At 37.9% G+C, this 21,866-nt stretch overlaps 1 protein-coding gene across 1 annotated transcript in view; it reads right to left on the bottom strand.

Annotated features, from left to right (window-relative positions):
- Nucleotides 1-18,989, bottom strand: part of LOC126418955 (checkpoint protein HUS1-like) — a 39,349-nt gene extending 20,360 nt beyond the window's left edge. Inside the window, exons 1-5 of the mRNA XM_050085998.1 lie at nt 18,839-18,989; nt 18,546-18,749; nt 18,363-18,472; nt 18,123-18,218; nt 3,969-4,146 (exon numbers count right to left, since the gene is read on the bottom strand). Of these exons, the coding sequence (XP_049941955.1) occupies nt 3,969-4,146; nt 18,123-18,218; nt 18,363-18,472; nt 18,546-18,749; nt 18,839-18,890 (640 nt within the window). The 5' untranslated portion in view covers nt 18,891-18,989. The remainder of the gene's footprint in view (nt 1-3,968; nt 4,147-18,122; nt 18,219-18,362; nt 18,473-18,545; nt 18,750-18,838) is intronic.
- Between the last annotated feature and the right edge of the window lie 2,877 nt (nt 18,990-21,866).

The raw sequence follows: 21,866 nt of genomic DNA on the forward strand, positions 1-21,866 counted from the left end.
TAGTGAGGCTTATAGGAAGTTAGAACAACAGTGCACTGGCCATATATAACTGTGCATTATTGGGTGGTTGTGAAAGGTGAAAGACTGTGAAATGCAATTGTGCATCTGTCGGCTACATCATTTACTGAAGACAGTACTGCACATGGCCACCTCCTATTTTTTTTAGCTAGTACGTCAACACTGAGGACAACAAACAAAGAAACAAAGGAGGCGAACTGCTACACATTCAATTAATTTTAAAGTATAATTTTGCCAAATTATATGACTAAAACTCTTAAGAAGTTTCAGTCTTATGTAAAATCTGTAACTGGATTAAAATCATTTATACAGCCACTCGGTGACCATATGCACAAAAACAGGAGATAGAGAGAAGGATGAAACACCAAATTTGGTTTTTTGAATTTGTTTCACTGCTAAAAAAAATGTAATACTGCTCCTCTGTTCAACAACAACATGAATTCCAAATTGGCATATATTAGGATAAGCCTTGCAAAATAGAAATCGAACTAAAATGGCTCAGCAGTGCTAGACTTCTGGAACAGAAGGGACACTTATTTCTACAGAGATAATGCAAAAGTACTTGTTCCTCTACCAAGAGTAGTTTACTGTAGGTCACTGAAGGATTGAAGAGCACCTAATGACCAGAAAGAAGTGCGGTCATTCCCATCTTCACAATAGGTTTCTTGGACAGACCCATATAATTATCAGGCCTGTATCACAGTCGTCAATTTGTTCTAGAATTATGGAACACATCTAATGCTAACACAGATTTTGAAGTTTTTGAAGAGTTTAAACTATCATCTATTAAAACCAACACAGATTCTCAGATTCTGCAAACAAAGATCTTTTGAATCTCAGCTCACTCTGTTCACCCACGAGATCTACGTTGATTCCATGTTTCCTTGAATTTCAGAGGGCATTCGACACATTACTGCACTGTCTTTACTGTCTTTTAGGGAACACAATATGAGATTAACAAGTATTGGATCAGAATTGTGTTTGGATTCAGGGGTTCTTTACAGACAGAACTAAACAAATCAGCCTTAATGAAATAAAATCAGTACATTTAAAGGTTATGTAAATTGAAGGTGAAGAGGGGACAAAAAAAGGAAAGGGACTGTTAATGTCGGCTGCAGCAGGACTTTAGTGGAATCAGCAGCGATGAGTGAAAATGCGTGCCGGACTAGGAATCAAACCCAGGATCTCCTGCTTACAATAGAGTTGCGTTAATCAATGCGCCATCTGGACACAGTGTTTATTGCAAATGTGTGGCCTATTTGGTACGTCTTTCAGGTGACTCACACTCCACCTAGTGCCACCTATCCACAGCCCTGTACATGTCCCTTATGCTTACTACTTTGAGATTCCCACAGGACGTTGAACGTTATTTTGTGCATCTACACTGAAGATGGTGGATTCATTGCCCATCAAGATGAATCAAATTATATGAATTCACCTTCACAGGTGATGAATCCACCAGCTTCAGTGTGGATGCACAATAACTTCCAACCTCATGTGGGAAACTCAAAGTGGTGAGCATGGAGGACATGGACAGGACTGTAGATAGTTGGCACTGGGGGGGGGGGGGGGTTTCGGCCAAGACGTTTGCTCAGATAGTCCACACAGTTGTGAGAAACATTGTGTCTGGATGGTGCAGTGGTTAAATCTGGTCTGGTATACATTTCCACCTGTGCAGCTGATTTCGCATGAAGTCTCTTTGCAGCTGACCACAATAGTCTCTTTCCTTTCCTTTCTCCCCCTCCACCATCAATTTACACAATACAGCAACAAAAATAATCGATTTTTGACTAACTAAATTAAGTGGATAGATAAGAAATCAACTCACCAAGTGGCAGCAGCGCACACACACACACACACACACACACACACACACACACACACACAGACAGAGGGTGTATATTGGCAACAAGCAATATCCTGTTGCAAAGCATGATCTACAACATGACAATCGTGAGCTCGGTGACTGTTTCACAACATGAGCCATCTGGGTTCCTCCCCAGACACCAGTTTCTCAGAAATCTGCAGGTGGGAACTAGCCCTATAACATGTCCTTGGTTCTCGCCACCCACATGGCCTTAATTTATATTAATTTCTTCTGTCTCAGCATTTCCTCACAGTAACTGCTCTTTTCCTCACTCTGTTTTAGTTTTCTACATCTTTCATTGTCTTAACCATCTATTTTTCACTGCCCCCCCCCCCCTTTAGCTTTTTACTCTTACTAACTCACACATGATGTTTAAGCAGTAATCTCTGTCTTGCATTTACCCTGTCTTCCACCTTTGAGATCTCAGGTTTTCAAATCTCATCCAATGCAGTCCCCAACACTTGGTCTTTCCTTCTCATCCCGTCTGGTAATTCTCCCCTGACCTGCAATTCTGGGTGACTTTCCTGAAATCTATCTGTTTTCCTAGACCTCTACAGTCCTTTTCCTTCATCCCTCTTCCTTCCCCTTCGACCCTTCCGCCTGAAGGAGAAGCCATTGGCTCCAAAAGCTTCCCTAATTATAACCTCCTTTTATGCATGTGTTCAGACACAGCTTGATGAGTGGATTTTTTATCCATCAAATTAAATTACTATACATAACATGCATCACAGCTGCAGATTCTGTATGGTGTCTGTTCTTTTGGACATGTTCGAAAGAACAGACACCTTGCAGTCATATTACATTTAAAAGTAACTCTGGGAGTGCCCCAAGAGAGTGTTATAAGGCTGTTACTGTTTGCAGTTTATATTAATGATCTTTCTAGTAGATATGTTGAAGGTCCCATGAGGGTATTCAAGGACAACTTTGTTGTCTGTAAGAAGGGTGCAATGCCAGAAGACTGTAGAAAAATGCTGGAAAATCTATGGAGAATTCATGACTGATGCAGGGCTTGGCAAATAATGATGAATGTAATATATTGTGCACAAATAGGTGAAGAAATCCACTACTGTTTGATAACACTATAGGCGACAAATCATTGGAAATATTAACTACCGCAAAATACATATGAGAAACTATATGTACTGACATAAGAAGGCCTGACCATATAAAACAAATACTACAGGAAGCCAGGCTGAGATTTGTAGGGAGAATATGAAGGAAATGTAATTCATTCATGATAGATGATGCTTGCAAATTACTTGTTCGACTTATTCAATCTGGAGCACTTTCATGAGTAGGATGAATAGAAAAGTGGTGCATTCCATCATACGTTCGTTTATTCAGTGTAGGAGTGTTTGGAACTACTCAACAAACTCCAATGACAAATCCTACAAAATAGGCATTGTGCATCAGAGAAAGATTTAATGCTGAAATTATAAGAGTTGGACAACATATTACTTACGCCCTCATATCCCTTGCAAAATGATGATGAGAATATAGTAATATGAGCTCACAAAGAGCTAGAGCGACAATTGTTCTTCCCACGCACCATTTATAAATGGAACAGGCAAGGTGGGAAAAGGAAATGTTACCAAAGTACCTTCTGCCACACACAGTAAGGTGGTTTGCAGAACATATATATGCTTATTTACATGAACTAAATGATAAAAATCACATACAAAAATCAAAATAACTATGTGAAACACGTATACAGGATTGATTTTTGATTTATTTTTGTCAGTTACAACATATATGCACCCAATATCTTACACATCCACATTATAATTATGAATTGATTAGTCTTTTTTCATTTTTAATAACATGTTTGATGATCATATGGCAATATTAAATTAGCCCTACAAAAATGCGGTGTTTCAATGGACTTTGAAACAAAAAACTATTTTAGGCAGATTAGTTAGTATAATACTCAAAAATTATATGTTCAGAAGTAGGAAAGTTCTGGTAAAAGTCAGAAGTTTAATTCATGCCATCATCTACACATTAACTGAGTTAAGCATTGCTGAAGTTGATGTATAAAGCACATGTGATTCAGCGTTTAGAGACAATTTTTTAATAAACTTACTTGCTGTGCTGTTTATATTGAGATCGCTGAACTGAGTTCTTAGTCTGACAATATCTGTCCGTGTTTCAATTACAAGTGTTCCCAGTGAATTGGCCCCAACCTCCAAATACAAGTTGATGTTACGCATACGTTCTGCTATTGTTCGCAAAATCCTGAAATTTGGGAAATCTATACTAACCTGAAAAATGGAAAGACATGACATATTCTTAAGATCATGCAATAACATAAACATTACAGTCTTAATATAGTTCAACAATATTTTAGCTTTGGAGCACAGCTAATATTGCTATTTAAGTATTTAGCGAGTATTATGAACTGATAATTCAGAATAATGGTTTGGAGATAGACCAACAACATTAAAACACTGATTAAAATGATGATAATGACAATAATGTTTGCTCCTCCTACTCTCCATCCCTCCCACTCCTCTCAAAGCAGTATTATGCTGCCACCTTGCCTATGGATACCTGTAGATGTAGAAGATGAGGATACAAGAGTGTCTAATGCACCTACCCAGCACATCTTACTTCAGTCCTGTCACAGACATATCCTAGTCTATCAAAAGTAAAGCCACTTGTGAAAGGTGTCACGTCATATACCAACTCTGTTGTAACTTCTGTAGTGTTTTACATGGGCACGACCACCAGCCAGCTGTTTATCCAAATGAATGGCCACTGCCAAACTGTGGCTAATAGCAGCGTTGATGAGCCAGTGGTACAACATACAGTTTAGCACAAGATGCCTGATGATAATGGCTACTTCACAACCAGAGCCCTCTGAATCCTTCTATCCCCAACACCAGCTTATCTGAATTATATAGATGGGGATTGTCCTTTCAATACATTCTTTGATCTCATGAGCTTCCTAGCCTCAATCTCTGCTAGCCCATGCCCCACCTTCACTCCTGCCTCATGACCCTAACTTCACTCATTCTGCAGTTACAACCTTCTCTCTGCAAACTCCCTCTTCCTCTGTTCTATCTCCCCTTCACAAAGCATCCTTCCATTTTACTATGTGCTGTGCACAATTCCTCCTGTCTGGAGCCAGAACAGGCTCAACAGTGCCACAGACCTACAACATACAACTACTGCCTCCCCCTCCCAGCTGTCAGTCATCCTTTCCCAACCCTCCCTTCTATTTCTCACCTCCATTCTCTCCTTGTTCACTCCATCTGACACAGCTCCTGAACCCAGTTGAGCTGCAATGCCAGCACAATATAGTCAGTCAGGACAATGCAACCATGCCTGTACATGAATCTTCCAGTAGCTCTGAGGAAGATTTCGTATGAAATTTAACATAATTCTCAGTCTTATTTTATGTTCCGGTCAACAACTCAACTGCACGATGAGCTGTTGGCTGTACTTCTTGCATTATTTATATTCCACCAAAGCTTTTCCATTACCATAAACTGAGCATGGGTTAAATTTTGATTTACAATCCATAAAACTCTTGCAGTATCAAGGAATCTTCTCTTCACTTTGGTAGTGAAGTGAAAGTGTGTGTGTGTGTGTGTGTGTGTGTGTGTGTGTGTGTGTGTGTGTGTGTGTGTGTGTGTGTGTGGAGGGGGGGGGGGGAGGAGTGTAACAATTGAACTATGAAGGAAGATCAAGGCCTGACTAAAGAAAGTAGGTTCAAATAGATGTAGGCTGCAGTTGTTATACAGAGATGATGAGGCTTGCACAGGATAAACCACTATCGAGGATTGCATCAAACCATTCTTCACAATGAAGACTACAACTATAAAAAACAAAACAGGAAAATAATCTGCATGTAGACTTTGCCTTCTTATGTAGGGTTCAGAATTTGTTTCTGTGTTCTGGTGTGAAAGTCTTTGACATGATCCCATCTAATACTGCAAGACCTAGAGTAACCCTAAAAATAAATACTACAAAAAGAAAAGTACCTTAGTTGCCAGCCCTCCTAAAACTTGTCTGATTATCCAGATTCAAGGATTTAAGAGTCATGTTAATTCCATTACAAGCAATGCTTTTTGTCTATTCTCGTGACACATAAGCAGCATTTATAGGACAAATGTCGTAAGTATCAAGCCGGAGACACTAACAGGAGAAACAGAAGCTTTTTATTGTAAGCAAGCAAGTAGCAGCTTATTCAAACATACATCATTTTAGCATGAGTATGTACAGAGTGTAGAAGTCCAAAACGTTAGTTATTAAATCTAAAAACTGCTTTTTTATGTTTATGATTAATTTCATATCCCTGAAGGTTCTTCCTTGTGATATGAGCAACATAAAATATGGAATGTATGAATAAAAAATAGCAGACACTGTAAAATGCATCTTTTGTGTGCAGAACCAAAATTATTTTCCCTGTGCAAGGAGCTTTGTTTTCTTTATAAAGGCCACTAACAGTTTCTAGCTTGACTCAGTTATGGGTGACATTAATAACACAGTGTCTAATGATGACAATGTGTTGTTGCCCCACACCGCTATACCAAATACGAGGGCTATCCACAAAGTACATTACATTTTGGAATTAAAAATAAATAAAGTATTGGAAATTTTTTTTATTATATACAGATGAAAGCCACACTTAAATACTACTTTTCTACATAGTTGCCATTTAAATTAAGGCACTTATCGTAGCGATGGACGAGCTTGGAAATTCCTTCGTCGTAAAATTCGGCCGCCTGCGCCTTCAACCACGTGGCTACCTCTTCTTTTGGGACAGAAAAGGTGTGATTTTTGTGGATTTCCTGGAAAGAGGCACTACAGTAAACTCTCAAAGGTATTGCCAAACTCTGCACAACCTCAGAAGAGCAATACAAAACAAGCGCAGGGGAAAGTTGGGCTCAAAGATCTTGCTGATTCACGACAACGCCCGGGGCCACACGGCAAATGCCACTCGTGAAGTGGGAGTCGTTTCCTCATCTACCGTACAGTCCCGACCTGGCACCGAGCGACTTCCACTTATTCCCAGCAATGAAGAAGTGCTTGGCTATGCAGCGTTTTGATGGCGACGCACAGCTTCAAGAAGAGGTAACCACGTGGTTGAAGGCACAGGCGGGCGAATTTTACGATGAAGGAATTTCCAAGCTCGTCCATCGCTACGGTAAGTGCCTTAATTTAAACGGCAACAATGTAGAAAAGTAGTATTTAAGTGTGGCTTTCCTCTGTATATAATAAAAAAAAATTTCCAATACTTTATTTATTTTTAATTCCAAAACGTAATGTACTTTGTGGATAGCCCTCGTATTACCATCTACATGACAATTTCTTCTTTACATGAGTCTCAAACAATTGTGCAGGTCCATGATGTAATTAATTGTACTTGTTAGCTCATTTGAGTAAATAGGTATTTGTATAACTGAATATGCAACCAGATACTGTCAGATTTCATTAGTAGTATATATTTTTGCCTGGGGAAACAGGGGAAATAGCAGACACTCTCCCATAAAATATTTCCAGTATGGCTATGAGAGCCTCAAGATGTGTTGGTATACAAGATTCATCTAACAATTAGTGTTACACTGGTGCCAACTGTAAAACTGTACTTCAGCAGAACTTTTTTACTTTGACAAAAGTCATATACAGCACTAAAAAATGATATAAAGTTTCCAATTTTTTCTGTATCTTAGAAATATATCTGTTTTTGTCTTTGGCAAACACAAAACAATGCTAATTGTGTATGAAATCCTTGCTAAAGATATTAGTGTAAATGTGTTATGTTAGACATGCTGCTTCTGGCTTGGGCATAGCCATATCATATTTCCTGAACCATTCTCAAGTTTTTAACCATTTGGTGGAACAAGACTGTGTGTTTCTTATCTAGCACTATGGATAAGGTAAGCTCAACAGATGGTTGATACTTTCCTCCATTCAACAAGAGTCTTGAGTCTCTTTAAGAAGGAATTCCACAGCAGTGTAGCCAGTGATGACAGACGAAGCACCAGAGCTTATAGTCTTCAGAAACTGCCATCATAACCAATAACCCTTCTCCTGTCATAATAAGCACTTCATGGACCAACCATTCAGCACTACCTTATGTGTTCCACAGAGAGCCATATTCAGATTTACAAGGATCATTTATGATAAGTGTATCAACTTAAGGAATAGTGTGGATGTAGTAAACATCGACACATGTCATTTACCATCATGAATGATGATAAATGCTCAGCAGCTACTTCGGGATATGAGACTTTTGAAATCCAGAGTGATGTGCACAGTAAAAATCCTTAAAGATTCTACTTAGAAAAGGTTCTTTTGGCATGATATTTATTTAAAAAGCATATCCAAAAATGAACATACCTAAACCTATTGCTATTCTATATAGCCATTACCAGTAATTTTATGTCACATCAGTTTCACACAACAATGGTGCAACGTATTTTCCAAGAACAGAGTTGTTTGCTGTTCTCTTCACACTCAACTTTCACTAATTGTTTTATTAACCTATCATCACAAAGCCAATTAAAAATTTGCACACTGAATGTCCTGTCTATAAGAACCTGAGAGTCATTTGCATGATCCAATATCCATGAGAAAACTGCTCATCAATTACCTAACAAATCGGATACCATGAAGTAAAGTCAATGTAACTGCCAGCAATATAGCTCTTTCCAAATGTGACAGAAATTTGTTTCTGAATCATTGTATGTGGGGTGGGGGGAAAAAAAGAGAGAGAGAAGAAGAAGAAGAAGAAGAAGAAGAAGAAGAAGAAGAAGAAGAATCGAATTTATCACAATGTGACCAGATTTTGGCTGACTAATTAATTAAAAATGAACTTATTTGCACTATGAAATTATCAAAATTCAAGTACAATGGGGGAAATATGTCCTTGCTGACCTTTAAATCAAGTTTCATTCCTAGAATTTCCTGAAATAATGTTATTGAATTCCCTTGCAAATGAAATTTATATAAAACTGTGTAGTTCTCCACCATTAATCTTCAAATTGCTGCCAGTAGCATTGAGCACAAACACATCAAAAAGTGGCTTCACAAGTAGAAAGAATGCAGTCATGTTAGGAAACCAGAATACTAAGTAAAGGGCTAAAGGTAAATATACTACAATATCAATGAAATGAAAATTCATGTTGAGGACGCAAAAGTTATATATTTCTGAATTCGTAAATAAATTTAAAAAAGGAACATGTAAATGCTGAAATAGGCAATATACAAGTTGTCCAAATGAATAATGGATTTTCAATGCAGTAAAGAATAAAATTAGAACTTTGAAATATATTCCTCAATTGACTGTGAAGTAAAAGTTATGCCATGTCTGATATGCAATTGCTTCACATAAAAGAAATTTCATGCTCAGATACTAAGTTTTAAGCTTAAACATTACATGAAAAAAATTCAGAAAATTTACTGTTTGTGTAATTTGTAATGTTGGTAATATCATTATTTGTATCAGCTGAAGCATGAACTGCTAGCCACAGACTATTTTAATCTGGGAGTTGTACAACACTATGTCAGAGTTTCTGTTGTGATCACTTTTATGTAATATTCAAGATTTGACAAGTTTGAGGAGCAGGCATACAGATTGTACATTGAGATTTGTCTATAGCTTTCCAGTGTTGTTCTGCATGACACTCACAATGTAAGGGGGGAAAAAGAAATAACACAATAGAGCTTGTGCAGTTTAAATGCAGTTTCATGCACATAGAGATTTATCTACACAGTTTCAAGGAAATCATGAAGTTTCTTGTATTTGAAGCTCCTTAAGCAATTATTTTTGTTGTAAATGGTTTTCAGTACAATTGTTGTGCAACAATATTAGATCAGATCAAAACTGTAGTTGCTCAACAAGTTACTATATATTAAGGGCACTTGTGAATACAAACTGGATGGCTAATGACAATAAGCTGATATTAGCCAGTTCAATGCTAGAGTTGTCAGTACCATTACTAATCTTGTTAGACATTAATGAGGTTAAAAGATCTAAAATACACACATTTTCAATATACAAAACCAATGTGTATTTCATTTTCCCCACGCTCCAACCTCATTCACTGAGACTGACAACGTAAAAACAGAACAGCATTTTCACATTTGTTTCATGTTCGTGATGTCTCTTGCAGTGCAAACAACTTTCATAGGTTTGCCATGTACACTTATTTGCAACAGCAACTTATTTGGGGTCAACCAAACTTTGCAGTACCACCTGTCTGCTTTGACCAGTGATTTAACTGTGTTGTGTAATGTCATGGCAATGCGGTGTGTTTGAAATGTATTTGTAGAGAGTGTGTTGGAATATGTGGCGGCACTTCCTTGTGTGGGACATTTGTTTTTAAATTGATTGTGAGCCTGTTAATGACTCATTGGACTGCTTGAGTGCTGTTTGTGAGAATAATATTGGAAGAGTTTGAGGCAGTTTGTTACAGAGTTATTTTGATGTTGGCACTTCTGGGCAATAGATTCATTTTTGGGTTTAGAATCATTAGTGCAGTATGTAGTTCATGCTTAGACATTTAATTTCGTGTATCATATTTTGTTAATTGTGGATGTAACAATGTATTACATGAGTGGATCTCTGCATGCCACAATGGGGGATGGCATGTGATTAATATTAAATTTCTACAGTCGTTTGGTCTAATTTCTGAGTATGTGAAGTAGTACATTTTTGGAGAACATTTGAGTTGCTGCATCTTTAATCAGGATATGACATGATCAGCAGGACAATGTATGGCATTGTATCTGGATGGTTTCCTGGTTTGAGAGGTTGAGACAGGCCATTTGAAAGATTGTGCTGAAACATTTTTGGTACCCTTATATCTGCGTGTCAGCTAACTTTGGATGGGAAGCACATTTATATGCTATTTTTTTTATTGCAATACGTATAGTATATGCGCATAACTGTGTACTTCTTGTGTATCAAAACTAGTGTTAACACAATTTTTTATGCATTTCTTGGGTTGCACTGTTAGTTGAAGGTAATTATGATGGAATGCAACTGGTCGCTATTATTATTTTAGCTATATCGTGAGTTTCATTTTGAGCTCTACAGGTCAAGCGAAATTTCTGGTACAACTGTTTGGAGCTGCGTATCAATCCATGGTACAGCGGACTTTGTTCGAGTTATAAAGGTCGAGGGAAATTTCTGACACCAGTTTTGTTGTTGGTTTGTTTTTTGTCTTCAGGTTTTTCTTAGTGCAGTTTTGTTGGTTGCTGAAGATTTGGTGTGCTTCTTTTTTGTGTTAGTCTCTGTTTTGATGTTTCGTTGTTATTAGGACTGCCACATATTTTAGAAATCCTGTAATTCGTGTGGTTGTCCTGTTAGTTTCATCTTGCTTCTGCAATTTATATTTTGTATTATATGTGTCTTTTTGTGTGTCTAATGAGTGATGTCATGGTCACGATGTTGTATAAGCTTGAAATAAGGATGTCCACCAGTTTGAAAATGTCACAGCTCAAAGCCAACATGTGATGCCACAATTTTCAGGTTTGCTCTGACTTGGATCAGGACACAGCTGGATATTCTGTTGAGAGTAAAGATATTTCTGTTTTGTTTTTGCTGATAATTTAGAAGGAGTGGTTCATCCCTACTTCTCCCTTTCTTTTTATGGAGGAATACAGTAAAGCCCGTGGTAATTTGAGCTAACCGAGGCTGAGACTGCCTCAAATTACAAAAATCAGTTAACTATCACTAAATCAATGGGTAAATCATGAATAAAAGTTTAATGAGGACAATAATGATTAAAAATAAAAAAACAATTCAGTTCATACCTGTATTATATGTACATGTAAAGGTACAAATTTCCAAGCTGCAAAAATGTAAGTTACATTTTAAAGAAACAGTCCATTGTCCTCTGTTTTAAAATAGAGCCTCATTTTTTAGCAGCAATGTTGTGCCGTTTTCTAAGAAGCATGGTGTCAGTGGGGGTAGCTACTGCTTGCTCCTCGATATAACACAGTGCCACATCTAATGCTGCCAAACCCTTGGTGTGAGTGATCACTGGTACAGTTTCTTTTGTGCAATTCCAGATCGCCATTGTCTTCTGCAGGTTCACTAACCATTTCAGCAATTGCAAGATTGGTCACTTCAAACTGTTCATCCATTCTGAAACATCAACGCATTCACATTTTCAGATCCAGCAAGCTTTGTCTTTAGTTCTGCCAACCGTAGCTCATCTTCGTCTGTAATGTAGGTATCTGTTTCATTCCATAAAATCTGGTTCCAAAACTTTTTTAATGTCTCCGCCTTTATTTCAGACCATTAATCAGTTATCCTGTAAACTACATGTTTTATCATAGTTTTTTTAGAAGTTCTTTGATGGTTCCTTCACCTTCTGTTGTTTGTAGAAGCACCTGAAGCAAATGATGATGATACCTTTTTCCAAGCACTGTAAAACAACTTGGTCTACCGACTGCATTTAACTTGTCATGTTAGGGGGGTATAATAACAATGCGGACATACTATCACATTGTAATTCTTCCTCATCAGGGTGTGAAGCAATATTGTCAAGTATTGAGACTGCTCTCTAAGGCAGTCTCTGGAACAAAATTGCCATATAACCACTTGTTACAAATATTTTTGTCCACCCGAGCATTTTTGGTGAACATACGTAATGGGCAATGCAGAAGTAGTGATATTTTTTAAAGCTCGAGGCTTCCTTGTTACCAGCAGCTTCAGTTTATGGTCTCCATTTGCATTTGATGCAGCAAGAACTGTTAACCTCCTTTAAGTGTTTTGTAGCCCAGGGCAGCCTTTTCTTTTTTTGAGGCTAGAGCTTTAGATGGAAGCATTATATAATTTAGCCCTGTTTCACCACAATTATCCAGTTGATTGGATAAGATTTTCTTCTTGTATGATCTTTCTTAATTTCTCACAAATATTTGTAACAGATTGAGAATCTGCAGAAAGTTTTCCATCACAAATTTCAAGCTTCCTTATGCCATATTACTTCTTCCACTTCTACAACCATCCTGAACTTGCAGTAAAATCTTCTTCGCCATCCTTTCACTCACTCCTAAAAAATTCAGCTTTTTCTTGCAGAACAGGCCCTGAAATTAGAATTCTGTTTCGTCTTTGTTGGGTAAAAACGAAACAAGCTTCACTCATTTTTTTCATACTCAGATTTCTACACTGACTTCCTCATATGATGAAATAAAACACTTGCTTGATGAAAACTTCTCAATTTTGTCTCTGTTTCTATGCCAATCTCCAACTGTCATTTCACCAACTCCACAGCAACAAGACTTTTTCATATTTCTCTTTTGTCTAGTCCTTTCAAAGCATCCAGTTTCACAGAATAAAATTTTCATTCCACAGCGGAGTGTGCACTGATATGAAACTTCCTGGCAGATTAAAACTGTGGGCCGGACAAAGACTCAAACTTGGGACCTTTGCCTTATGCGGGAAAGTGCTCTACTGACTTCACGTTCAATGGCTCAAATTTTCTCTTACATCTACCACTCATTGCAATGTGTGACTTAAAAACTCTAAAAAGCATTTAGTTACATGCATACAGTACACTGTACATACATAAAAAACTAATGTGAGACAGATGGGTTCACGACAGTGCTGTTGTTACTACACAACCAACTACAGTACATAAAACAACAGTCAGTCAATGTTGTAAAATGTTTACTGTATTGTTACTTAGGCATACTGTATTTTAATGAACACTGCTGCTAGTAAGGTACAACAGTAGCAATGGTATGCACTGTACATCTGATTGTCAAGCAGTCTCAATAAGTGTTGGTTCCACAAACAAAGAGCATCCCACTCCTCAATACCTAACGGTACCTGTCCATTAGTTATAGAAATGCATTAGCACCCTGAGGCTAAGGTTGTTTCTGTGCGTTATGAACGAGAGCTCTATGTGGGACAGTTTTACCTGTACTGTACATTGAAAATTGAAAGTAAGTTCAAAATGTAATGCATTCGAAAGTGTGTAATATGCACATGCGCCAACGTATTAAAACGGACTTTTACTCTAGTTCTACATAAAATTTTAATTTTATTAAGACCAGCTCAAATTACACAGAACCTCGAAATAGCAGGGCTCTACTGTACCAGTAAAGGATCAGTTAGAAACTTTCAGTAAAGAGCAACTCACTGTTTTTAGTAATATCTGTGTTTCGTTCCTTTCAGACCAAGAAATTAATGATGAATTTATTAATAAAAGAAATAAATTTCCTAATTGAGTCCATGATCACGGTGAAAGCCATAATCGAATCTGTAATTAAGACTTTTCATACTTATGTCGACATGTAATAACACATACTTAACCTTGATCTTAATTACAGGTCTAATGACGGCCGTAACCAAAGCATTGTAAATAAATACTACCGCAAGGCTGTTGCAAATTAAACGTTAAAATCCACCATCATAGAGCATACGGGCATGTTGTGTCTCTGTTGTGGTCTTCAGTATGAAGACTAGTTTGATGCAGCTTCAATGATACTCTATCTGTGTGAGCCTCATCATCTCCAAATAACTAATATTATGTCGATCTAAGTGTGGTTAGTTACTATAGCTGATGGTGTAAATTCATATCTTACTAGCCTACTATTCATTAGAAAGTCAGTAGGCCTACATAAAAGGATATAAATTTGCCTTTGAGCTGCATTACATTGCAAGAAAATTTATTATTAGAACAATACAAAGAAGTGCATAAGTGGGGAAGTTCAACTAGTCTACAAAAGAGATTGCTTACAAATCACTCGTTTTACTGGTTCTAGAATATTGCTTAAGTGTGTGAGACCCGTACCAAATAGGACTAACAGAGGATATTGAACATATACAGAGAAGGGCAACATCATTGGTCACTGGTGTGTTTACTTTGTGGGAGAGTGTCACAGAGATACTGAAGGAGCTGAACTGGCAGACTTTTGAGGACAGTCGTACGCTCACCCAAGAAAGTTTATTAACAAATATTCAAGAACCAGCTTTAAAGGATTATTCTAATGATATAATACAACCCCCTATGTATTGTTCACACAGGGGTCATGATGATAAGATTACAATAATTACTACACTCACAGAGGCATTCAAACAGTCAGTTTTCCCATGCGTGGTTGGAACACGAAGAAACCATAACTGGTACAATGGGATGCAACCTCTACCATACACCTGATGGTGGTTTGCAGAGTATAGATGTAGATGCAAAAATGAATCAAGTGAAACAGCCAATTTTTACAGGTTACTTCATGTTTTTTCTAAATGTTTAACTGCTACACAGCTCTACGCAAACTAAGCTTTAAAGTGTAGATGATTTTTCATGTCTGGCATCAAAACAATATAAATCATTTAAGAAGTAAAAGTAACTGTGAATAGCTGAGGTGTTGAATCATCAAAAGGCACAAAAAGAAGACTGAAAATTTAGCTAGTTTCAGAGAAATCACTTTTTGAGCTAGATTACGCATATTTTGTGGTAGGCAGCCACCAAAACACAGGTGTACAGGTGTTTGTTTTAGACAAGTCAAGTCTTTATAAATTAATTAACAATGTAGCAGAAATATTGTGTTGCAGGCAAGCACAACAGAAAGACTGTCAAACAAGTAATCTTTCGGCCAGAAAGGCCTCCACAGGAATTAGTCAAAATAAAACAAACACACACACACACACACACACACACACACACACACACACAAAACAAAAACAGTGTGTCTGGCTGCTGGGCCAGACTACAAACAGCAGCACATGATGGGAGAATCAATCTGGGTGGTGGGAGGGAGGAGGAGGAGGCCGGGGTGGGATGGGCATGGATAGCACGGTAGGGGTGGAGCATGGTAAAGTGCTGCTTGTGGGAGGGTACAGCAGCTAGGTGCATTCAGGAGTTTTGACGGAGTGGGAACAGAGTAGGGAACAGATGGTTGTAGGACAATGACTAAAAAACACTGAGGCCATGAGGGTTATGGGAATGTAAGATATACTGCAGAAAGAGTTCCACCTGAGCAATTCAGAAGCACTGGTGCTAGTAGGAAGGATCCAAGTGGCATAGGCTGTGTTGCAGCCATTAAAATGAAGAACATTGTATTGGGCAGTGTGTTCACCAACCGGATGGTCAAGCTTTTTGCTGGCCACAATTTGTTGGTGGTCATTCATGTGGACAGACATCTTGTCGGCTATCATGCCCACAAAGAACGCAGCACAGTGGTTGCAGCTGAGATTCTTGATCACAGGACTGATTTCACAAGTAGCCCTGCCTTTGATGGGATAGTTGATGCTTGTGACCAGCCTGGAGTAGGTGGTGGTGGGAGGATGTATGGGATAGGTCTTGCATCAAGGTCTATTACAGGGAACCATGAGGCAAGGGCTTCGGAGCATGGGTTATGTAGGGATGGAGAAGGACATTGTGTGGGTTCAGTGGGCAGTGGAATACCAATGAGAGGTGGCAGAAACCCTGGCAGAGAATGTGATTCAGTTACTCCAGTCCTGGATGGTTGTTCTATCCTGGATTTTCCATTGTCTGTAAATTAATTACTTTATTCATTGTGTTCCACCTAGATTAAGTTTAGTAGAAAAATCTTCAGTGATATGGAAAAAGTCAAGGTATATATTAACCAAAGGCAAGAGCCCTCTGAATTAATAAGAAGCTCTCGCTGTACTGCCGACTCCTATTTCTGCTTACACCAGCAACATGCTATGTATTTTATGTATTGTGGTTGAGAATTATGCTCACACTACTTCATGCTTGTAATGCAACGGAACATGGTGCAGTAAAACAGTGGGAATAAGAGACATTTCTAAACAGAAGTAGGGTTGAACAGGTATTTCTATCGATGTATTTTGTCAATTTCTATTTTACTTTTTAAAGTTTTGCTATTTACCTAGTACACCTACTCAGTCAAAGGAAACAGAGCAGCTATTTTGACAAAATTAATGCAATAACATCAATTTATTCCGAATATCTAGGGCTTTTTAGTCAGTGACATAGCCTGCACCTGTACAGCATTCTATTCTCATAAAGATGAGATTCCTCAATTTAATTGCTACAGACTAGTCATTATAAATACTAACAAAGAGATAGAGGGGCTGGCCAGTACTTACCTCAGCTCAGTACAGCCGATAGATACACACAAAACAGAACTGAAAATTTACATTCCTAGCTTTCGGAACTTTGTTCCTTCATCAGGGAGGAGAGAGGGGAAAAAAGGGAAGAAGGGAAAGTGGATTCAGTTACTCACAACCCAGGTTATGAAGCAACAGGGAAAGGTAAACAGGGAGGGTAGTTGCTTCATAACCTGGGTTGTGAGTAACTGAATCCACTTTCCCTTCTTCCCTTTTTTCCCCTCTCTCCTCCCTGATGAAGGAACAAAGTTCCGAAAGCTAGGAATGTAAATTTTCAGTTCTGTTTTGTGTGTATCTATCGGCTGTACTGAGCTAAGGTAAGTACTGGCCAGCCCCTCTATCTCTTTGTTAGTATTTGTTTCACATCTTATATGAGATTTTCCATTAATCATTTAGACTAGTCATTATGTTAGGGGAGATAAAATAATTGGGCCACATAATAAATCAGCAAATGGATAACAGGAATGTTTGATAGGAGTCATTGGCATGGATCAAGGAGATAGGGAACACACGACAAATGTCGCAAAGTAACAGACCAGTCTGTTGCCACAACCAGGTGTTTTCAGAATCACATTTGTTGGTTTTGCCAACTTACAACCACACTGTTACCTTCCAACTAACAATAAAACTGTGAGTATATGCGCCGAAAAGGTGACGTGACAGCGGCCACTAAAGCTACGTCACTAGGCAAAGTTGACAACTCGTATCTAACATTCCTCTTGGCCCTCATTAAATTACTTGCAGTAAGGACTGTTTGAACTTACAACTATTATGCGCATTGTTCATCTCAGTATCATCACACAGATTTATCTTTCGGCATGCTATTGATGTCTGAATCCAAATGCCAAGAACATAATGCTATGATCCGTGGAGCTTAACTCATTTGTCAAGGCATCTTCTCAGCCTGTTGACGTTCCTTCCAATGGACACAATGACAATAAACAACACAAATAAGATAGAAATAGTTGAAGGGAACTAAAATATGACTCTCTGAATACAACTGATTTCTAAAGCCTGAGAAAATAATACAATAAAATTACAGTCATTCAGAAATTATTTAGTGACATTTCTGATTCTTTTACGAGCAAACAGGTTTAACGAAACTGAAAAGCTGATTATAAATGCTGTAATTAACTCAACCTTAATAAGTTGGAAATGGAACAAGCAGTGACATACATCAAAAGTTGGCAGGACAGGGTCTTCAAGGCTCCCCCACTGTCTCCGTGGGACAACAGTCACAGGAATGTCGTGTACACAAAGCCGTGATTGTCCCTAGAAAAAAAAGGGACCGGATTACATTTACAATACTCTCTGCAACACACACTCTTAAACATTTACGTGACAAATTTTCGAAACTAAGAATAAGAACATCATTATTAGTCATAGAAAACAAACGCGAAAAGTTTTCTGAATTACCGATTCTATCTCAAAAGTGAGGCAAGGTGACATTTTGTTCGTCAGTTTCATTTTCACTGATTTAGTACTCGCTGATGTCCTCAAGTTGGCCGTAGCCCGCGCCAATAGGTCTGAAACAAGGGAACTGCTGTTAACATTCTGATTAAATGTCATTGTAAAAATATTTACTGTCGGCATTCTTACCTGGTGAAAAAATTAAACATATCATATTGTGTGTGTTGGAGACACCGACCACTGTATACTCGTTGAAGAAATGGGCCTGTTCTATTATACAATATGCCAATGGTCGCTCCAGAGTTGAACCATCCGACACAGTGAAAAATATCTTGTCCGGTGTTATTCGCAACTTACAGTCTTTCGCCAGTTTTGCCAGGGCTCCGATTATATCTGTTATGAAGAATTGTCCAGAAAGAATTAATAAAAGATCCTACCATATAGATTATGTAATGGTATCTCATTAATTTCATTTTACTCACTTGAAAACTGCTTTATACATAACACCTCCGTCATCTTACCCCTGAACTTCATATTTCTTGTATATTTCGTATATTAGTGCGCACTTTCAGCCATTATCGAATGTAAACATAACCTTAATTATGCTTTGAACACCCGCTTCAGTTGGTCAAAGTGTATCAATGTCAAAGCGATGCTTACGGGATTGTGATGACGTCGACCGCCAGATCGATACGAACGAGTTAGAAAGACTTACACACATACAAATGGCTAAAAATGGTTCAAATGGCTCTGAGCACTATGGGACTCAACTTCTGAGGTCATTAGTCCCCTATAACTTAGAACTAGTTAAACATAACCAACCTAACGACATCACACACATCCATGCCCGAGGCAGGATTCGAACCTGCGACCGTAGCGGTCTCGTGGTTCCAGACTGCAGCGCCTAGAACCGCACGGCCACTACGGCCGGCCACACATAAATACCGCGACAGTACCTCTCTTTCTTGTTACTCACTGTTGTAACAGCACGCCAGTCGGCTGGATAGTTACACTGCTGAGTTCAGCGTAATTTTGTGAAAGCGAAAAGGAATTATAATTGCTTGTATTGGTATGTTGAATGGCTTTTACGAACGGGAGCGTCTTTAGCCCTATAAGTTGCAGTAACAACAAGAAGAAGACAGCATATTTGTCTTTTTTGGGAGTTTCCTAAGGACCATAGGAGGTGTGAACCGGTACATAACACGCAGTTCATTCATGATTTTCTTGTAACTTACAGCTATTTCCTGGAGAAAGTGGTGTTCTTTTAAGAACAAAAAAATGCTTGTGAACAGCAGGAGACCTGACCTTTTGCAGAAAGACATCATATATTTACTCCGGAATGTGAAGTTATCTTCACTAGACTTCCAGTGAAATTACTGAATGTGGAACATGGGAAACACATATGGAACACAATACCTACTTTTTTTAACGTACTAGATAATCCATCACAACTGAAACTGAAGGAAAAAACTACAGAGAAGTGGTAATAAAAGAACAAAAGCAATAAAACTCTTTCCCACAAAGGAGAAACCAACTCCACAACTGTTGCTGCATCTGAGCTACAAACGGCAAGAATCTTCAACACATCCGCTTGTAAACCAAAAGTTATTACATTTACAAAAATATTCATGTATTAGGAAGCTGAGTCTTTGCGAAACGTTAGGCTCCATATTAAGCTTCTAAGTGTCAAGGAAAGTGCCTGTGATAATAAGAACAGACAACAAAAAATATATATGCTTCTCATGCATGACATATGTGCTTATATTCTCTTGTTTCTAGTGGAGTAAGCTGCAGTTACGCACATATTCGAAAGTATTTCATCGATAAGTTGTAGGTTACCTCACTGAATCAGTGAGATTCTGCTGTTTTCACATTTATTTCATTATCATTCATGTCTCTTATTAATTTAATAATGTTTGCTAAAGGCATTTGTCTTTCTTGTACGATGTCGTTCATGTGAGTAGAGCCATAGATCACATCCAAAGGACGTAAAGCCATAGATCTTACCCAGAAATGTTTGGTATGGAAATAGGAACTTGTAGGAATCATTTGAAAACATCCAGTACACTAATAATAGAGGTATCTTTAGACAATGATATTTCGTTCGAAAATCATTTTCAAATGATAAAAATCAATTTTGTAATATTTTTGAGTCATATTTCTGGCTCTGTATAAAAGTGTAGTACGCTACTACAAGATGTTGTACCAGTTGGCATTGATTACAAGTAACCAGAAATATCTGGGAACTTCAGTCTGTGCAATACGCATATTGTATTCTGGAGAGCACTATTTCTGAATTTGTATGTTATCTATAAGACACTGAATATGAATTGGAAAGTAAGTGTTTATCTCAACAGTCCAGTTTATTTTTATTTTCAGAGTTAGTCAATGTTCTGATAGGTTATAGGTGCTGTAAATACACGTTTTTTAACCGATGTGGCACTGCATTTCGTAACTAGACTTTGTACTAATGTGCTGAACAGTCATACTCAATGATGGCGCCAATACAAACACTGTGATATTTACAAGGGATTTTTATGAGGTCAAGAATCGTTTGAAATCTCTAAGTCACAAATAAATTTCCATTTCACAGTTATATCTACACTCAAAGACAATAGCAAAAAAATGTTATAATTACACTAAAATAAAAAATACCCTTAAAGTATTGACTATTTAGCAGTAATACAGACCTCAGCATGTTCCCAATCTCAGTTTAAATACTTTTTAATCCATTCCGTCACTTCAGATCATGGTGTATTACTCTGTTACAAATAAGTGAATATAGCGAGTTGTTAAATGTTAGAATGAAATTTCTATTAAACTGTTGAAGAAGGTTTTCCCACTTTAGAAAGCATTTATTTACGTAGTTGAACACAAAGCCCATCATTTTGACACGATGCTAGCCTTCCATATACATAACGAAACGATTCAGGATGTCTGCTGTGGAATGAATGAGAGCAGAATGAGAGCAGGTCTGCCTTCCAGCAGTAGCTGACGTTCATACGCAACTGTGGGGATTGATATCATGCAAGAAAGTAGAACATTTTTCAACTTTCGTAACTTACATATATAAATGTAAGAAATTTATACCTGACGAAACCTAGCAAAGCTAGGAATAAAATGGAGCCATACAACATGCACACCAATTTAACCCATGGCTGGGCTACACCTCAGTTACCTATTTGTACAACTGACACTAAAATAGATATATAGATTAGTGAAGAGATGAGCAGATGTAGACTGGTAGGGGTAAGGTTAGATGCAATATATACATGAACAAAGTAACATGTAAGATTCCTGTTGCCGTGTTCTGTATGTGTGTGTGAAACCTTTCGAACAGATAACATATGTATTTTCACGCTCTTCTGTTACCAATAAATTTTGCTGCCTTGCAACCTTGCACTTTGTGACTATATCATCACCTAGAGCTATATGTTGTCAACAGATGTAAAAAATTGTTATGATACAAAACTCATAACTGCTAGCTCTAGAATGTACTTTCTTTGATAA

The sequence above is a fragment of the Schistocerca serialis genome, chromosome 9 (genome assembly GCF_023864345.2).
Source record: "Schistocerca serialis cubense isolate TAMUIC-IGC-003099 chromosome 9, iqSchSeri2.2, whole genome shotgun sequence".
Classification (NCBI taxonomy): domain Eukaryota; kingdom Metazoa; phylum Arthropoda; class Insecta; order Orthoptera; family Acrididae; genus Schistocerca; species Schistocerca serialis.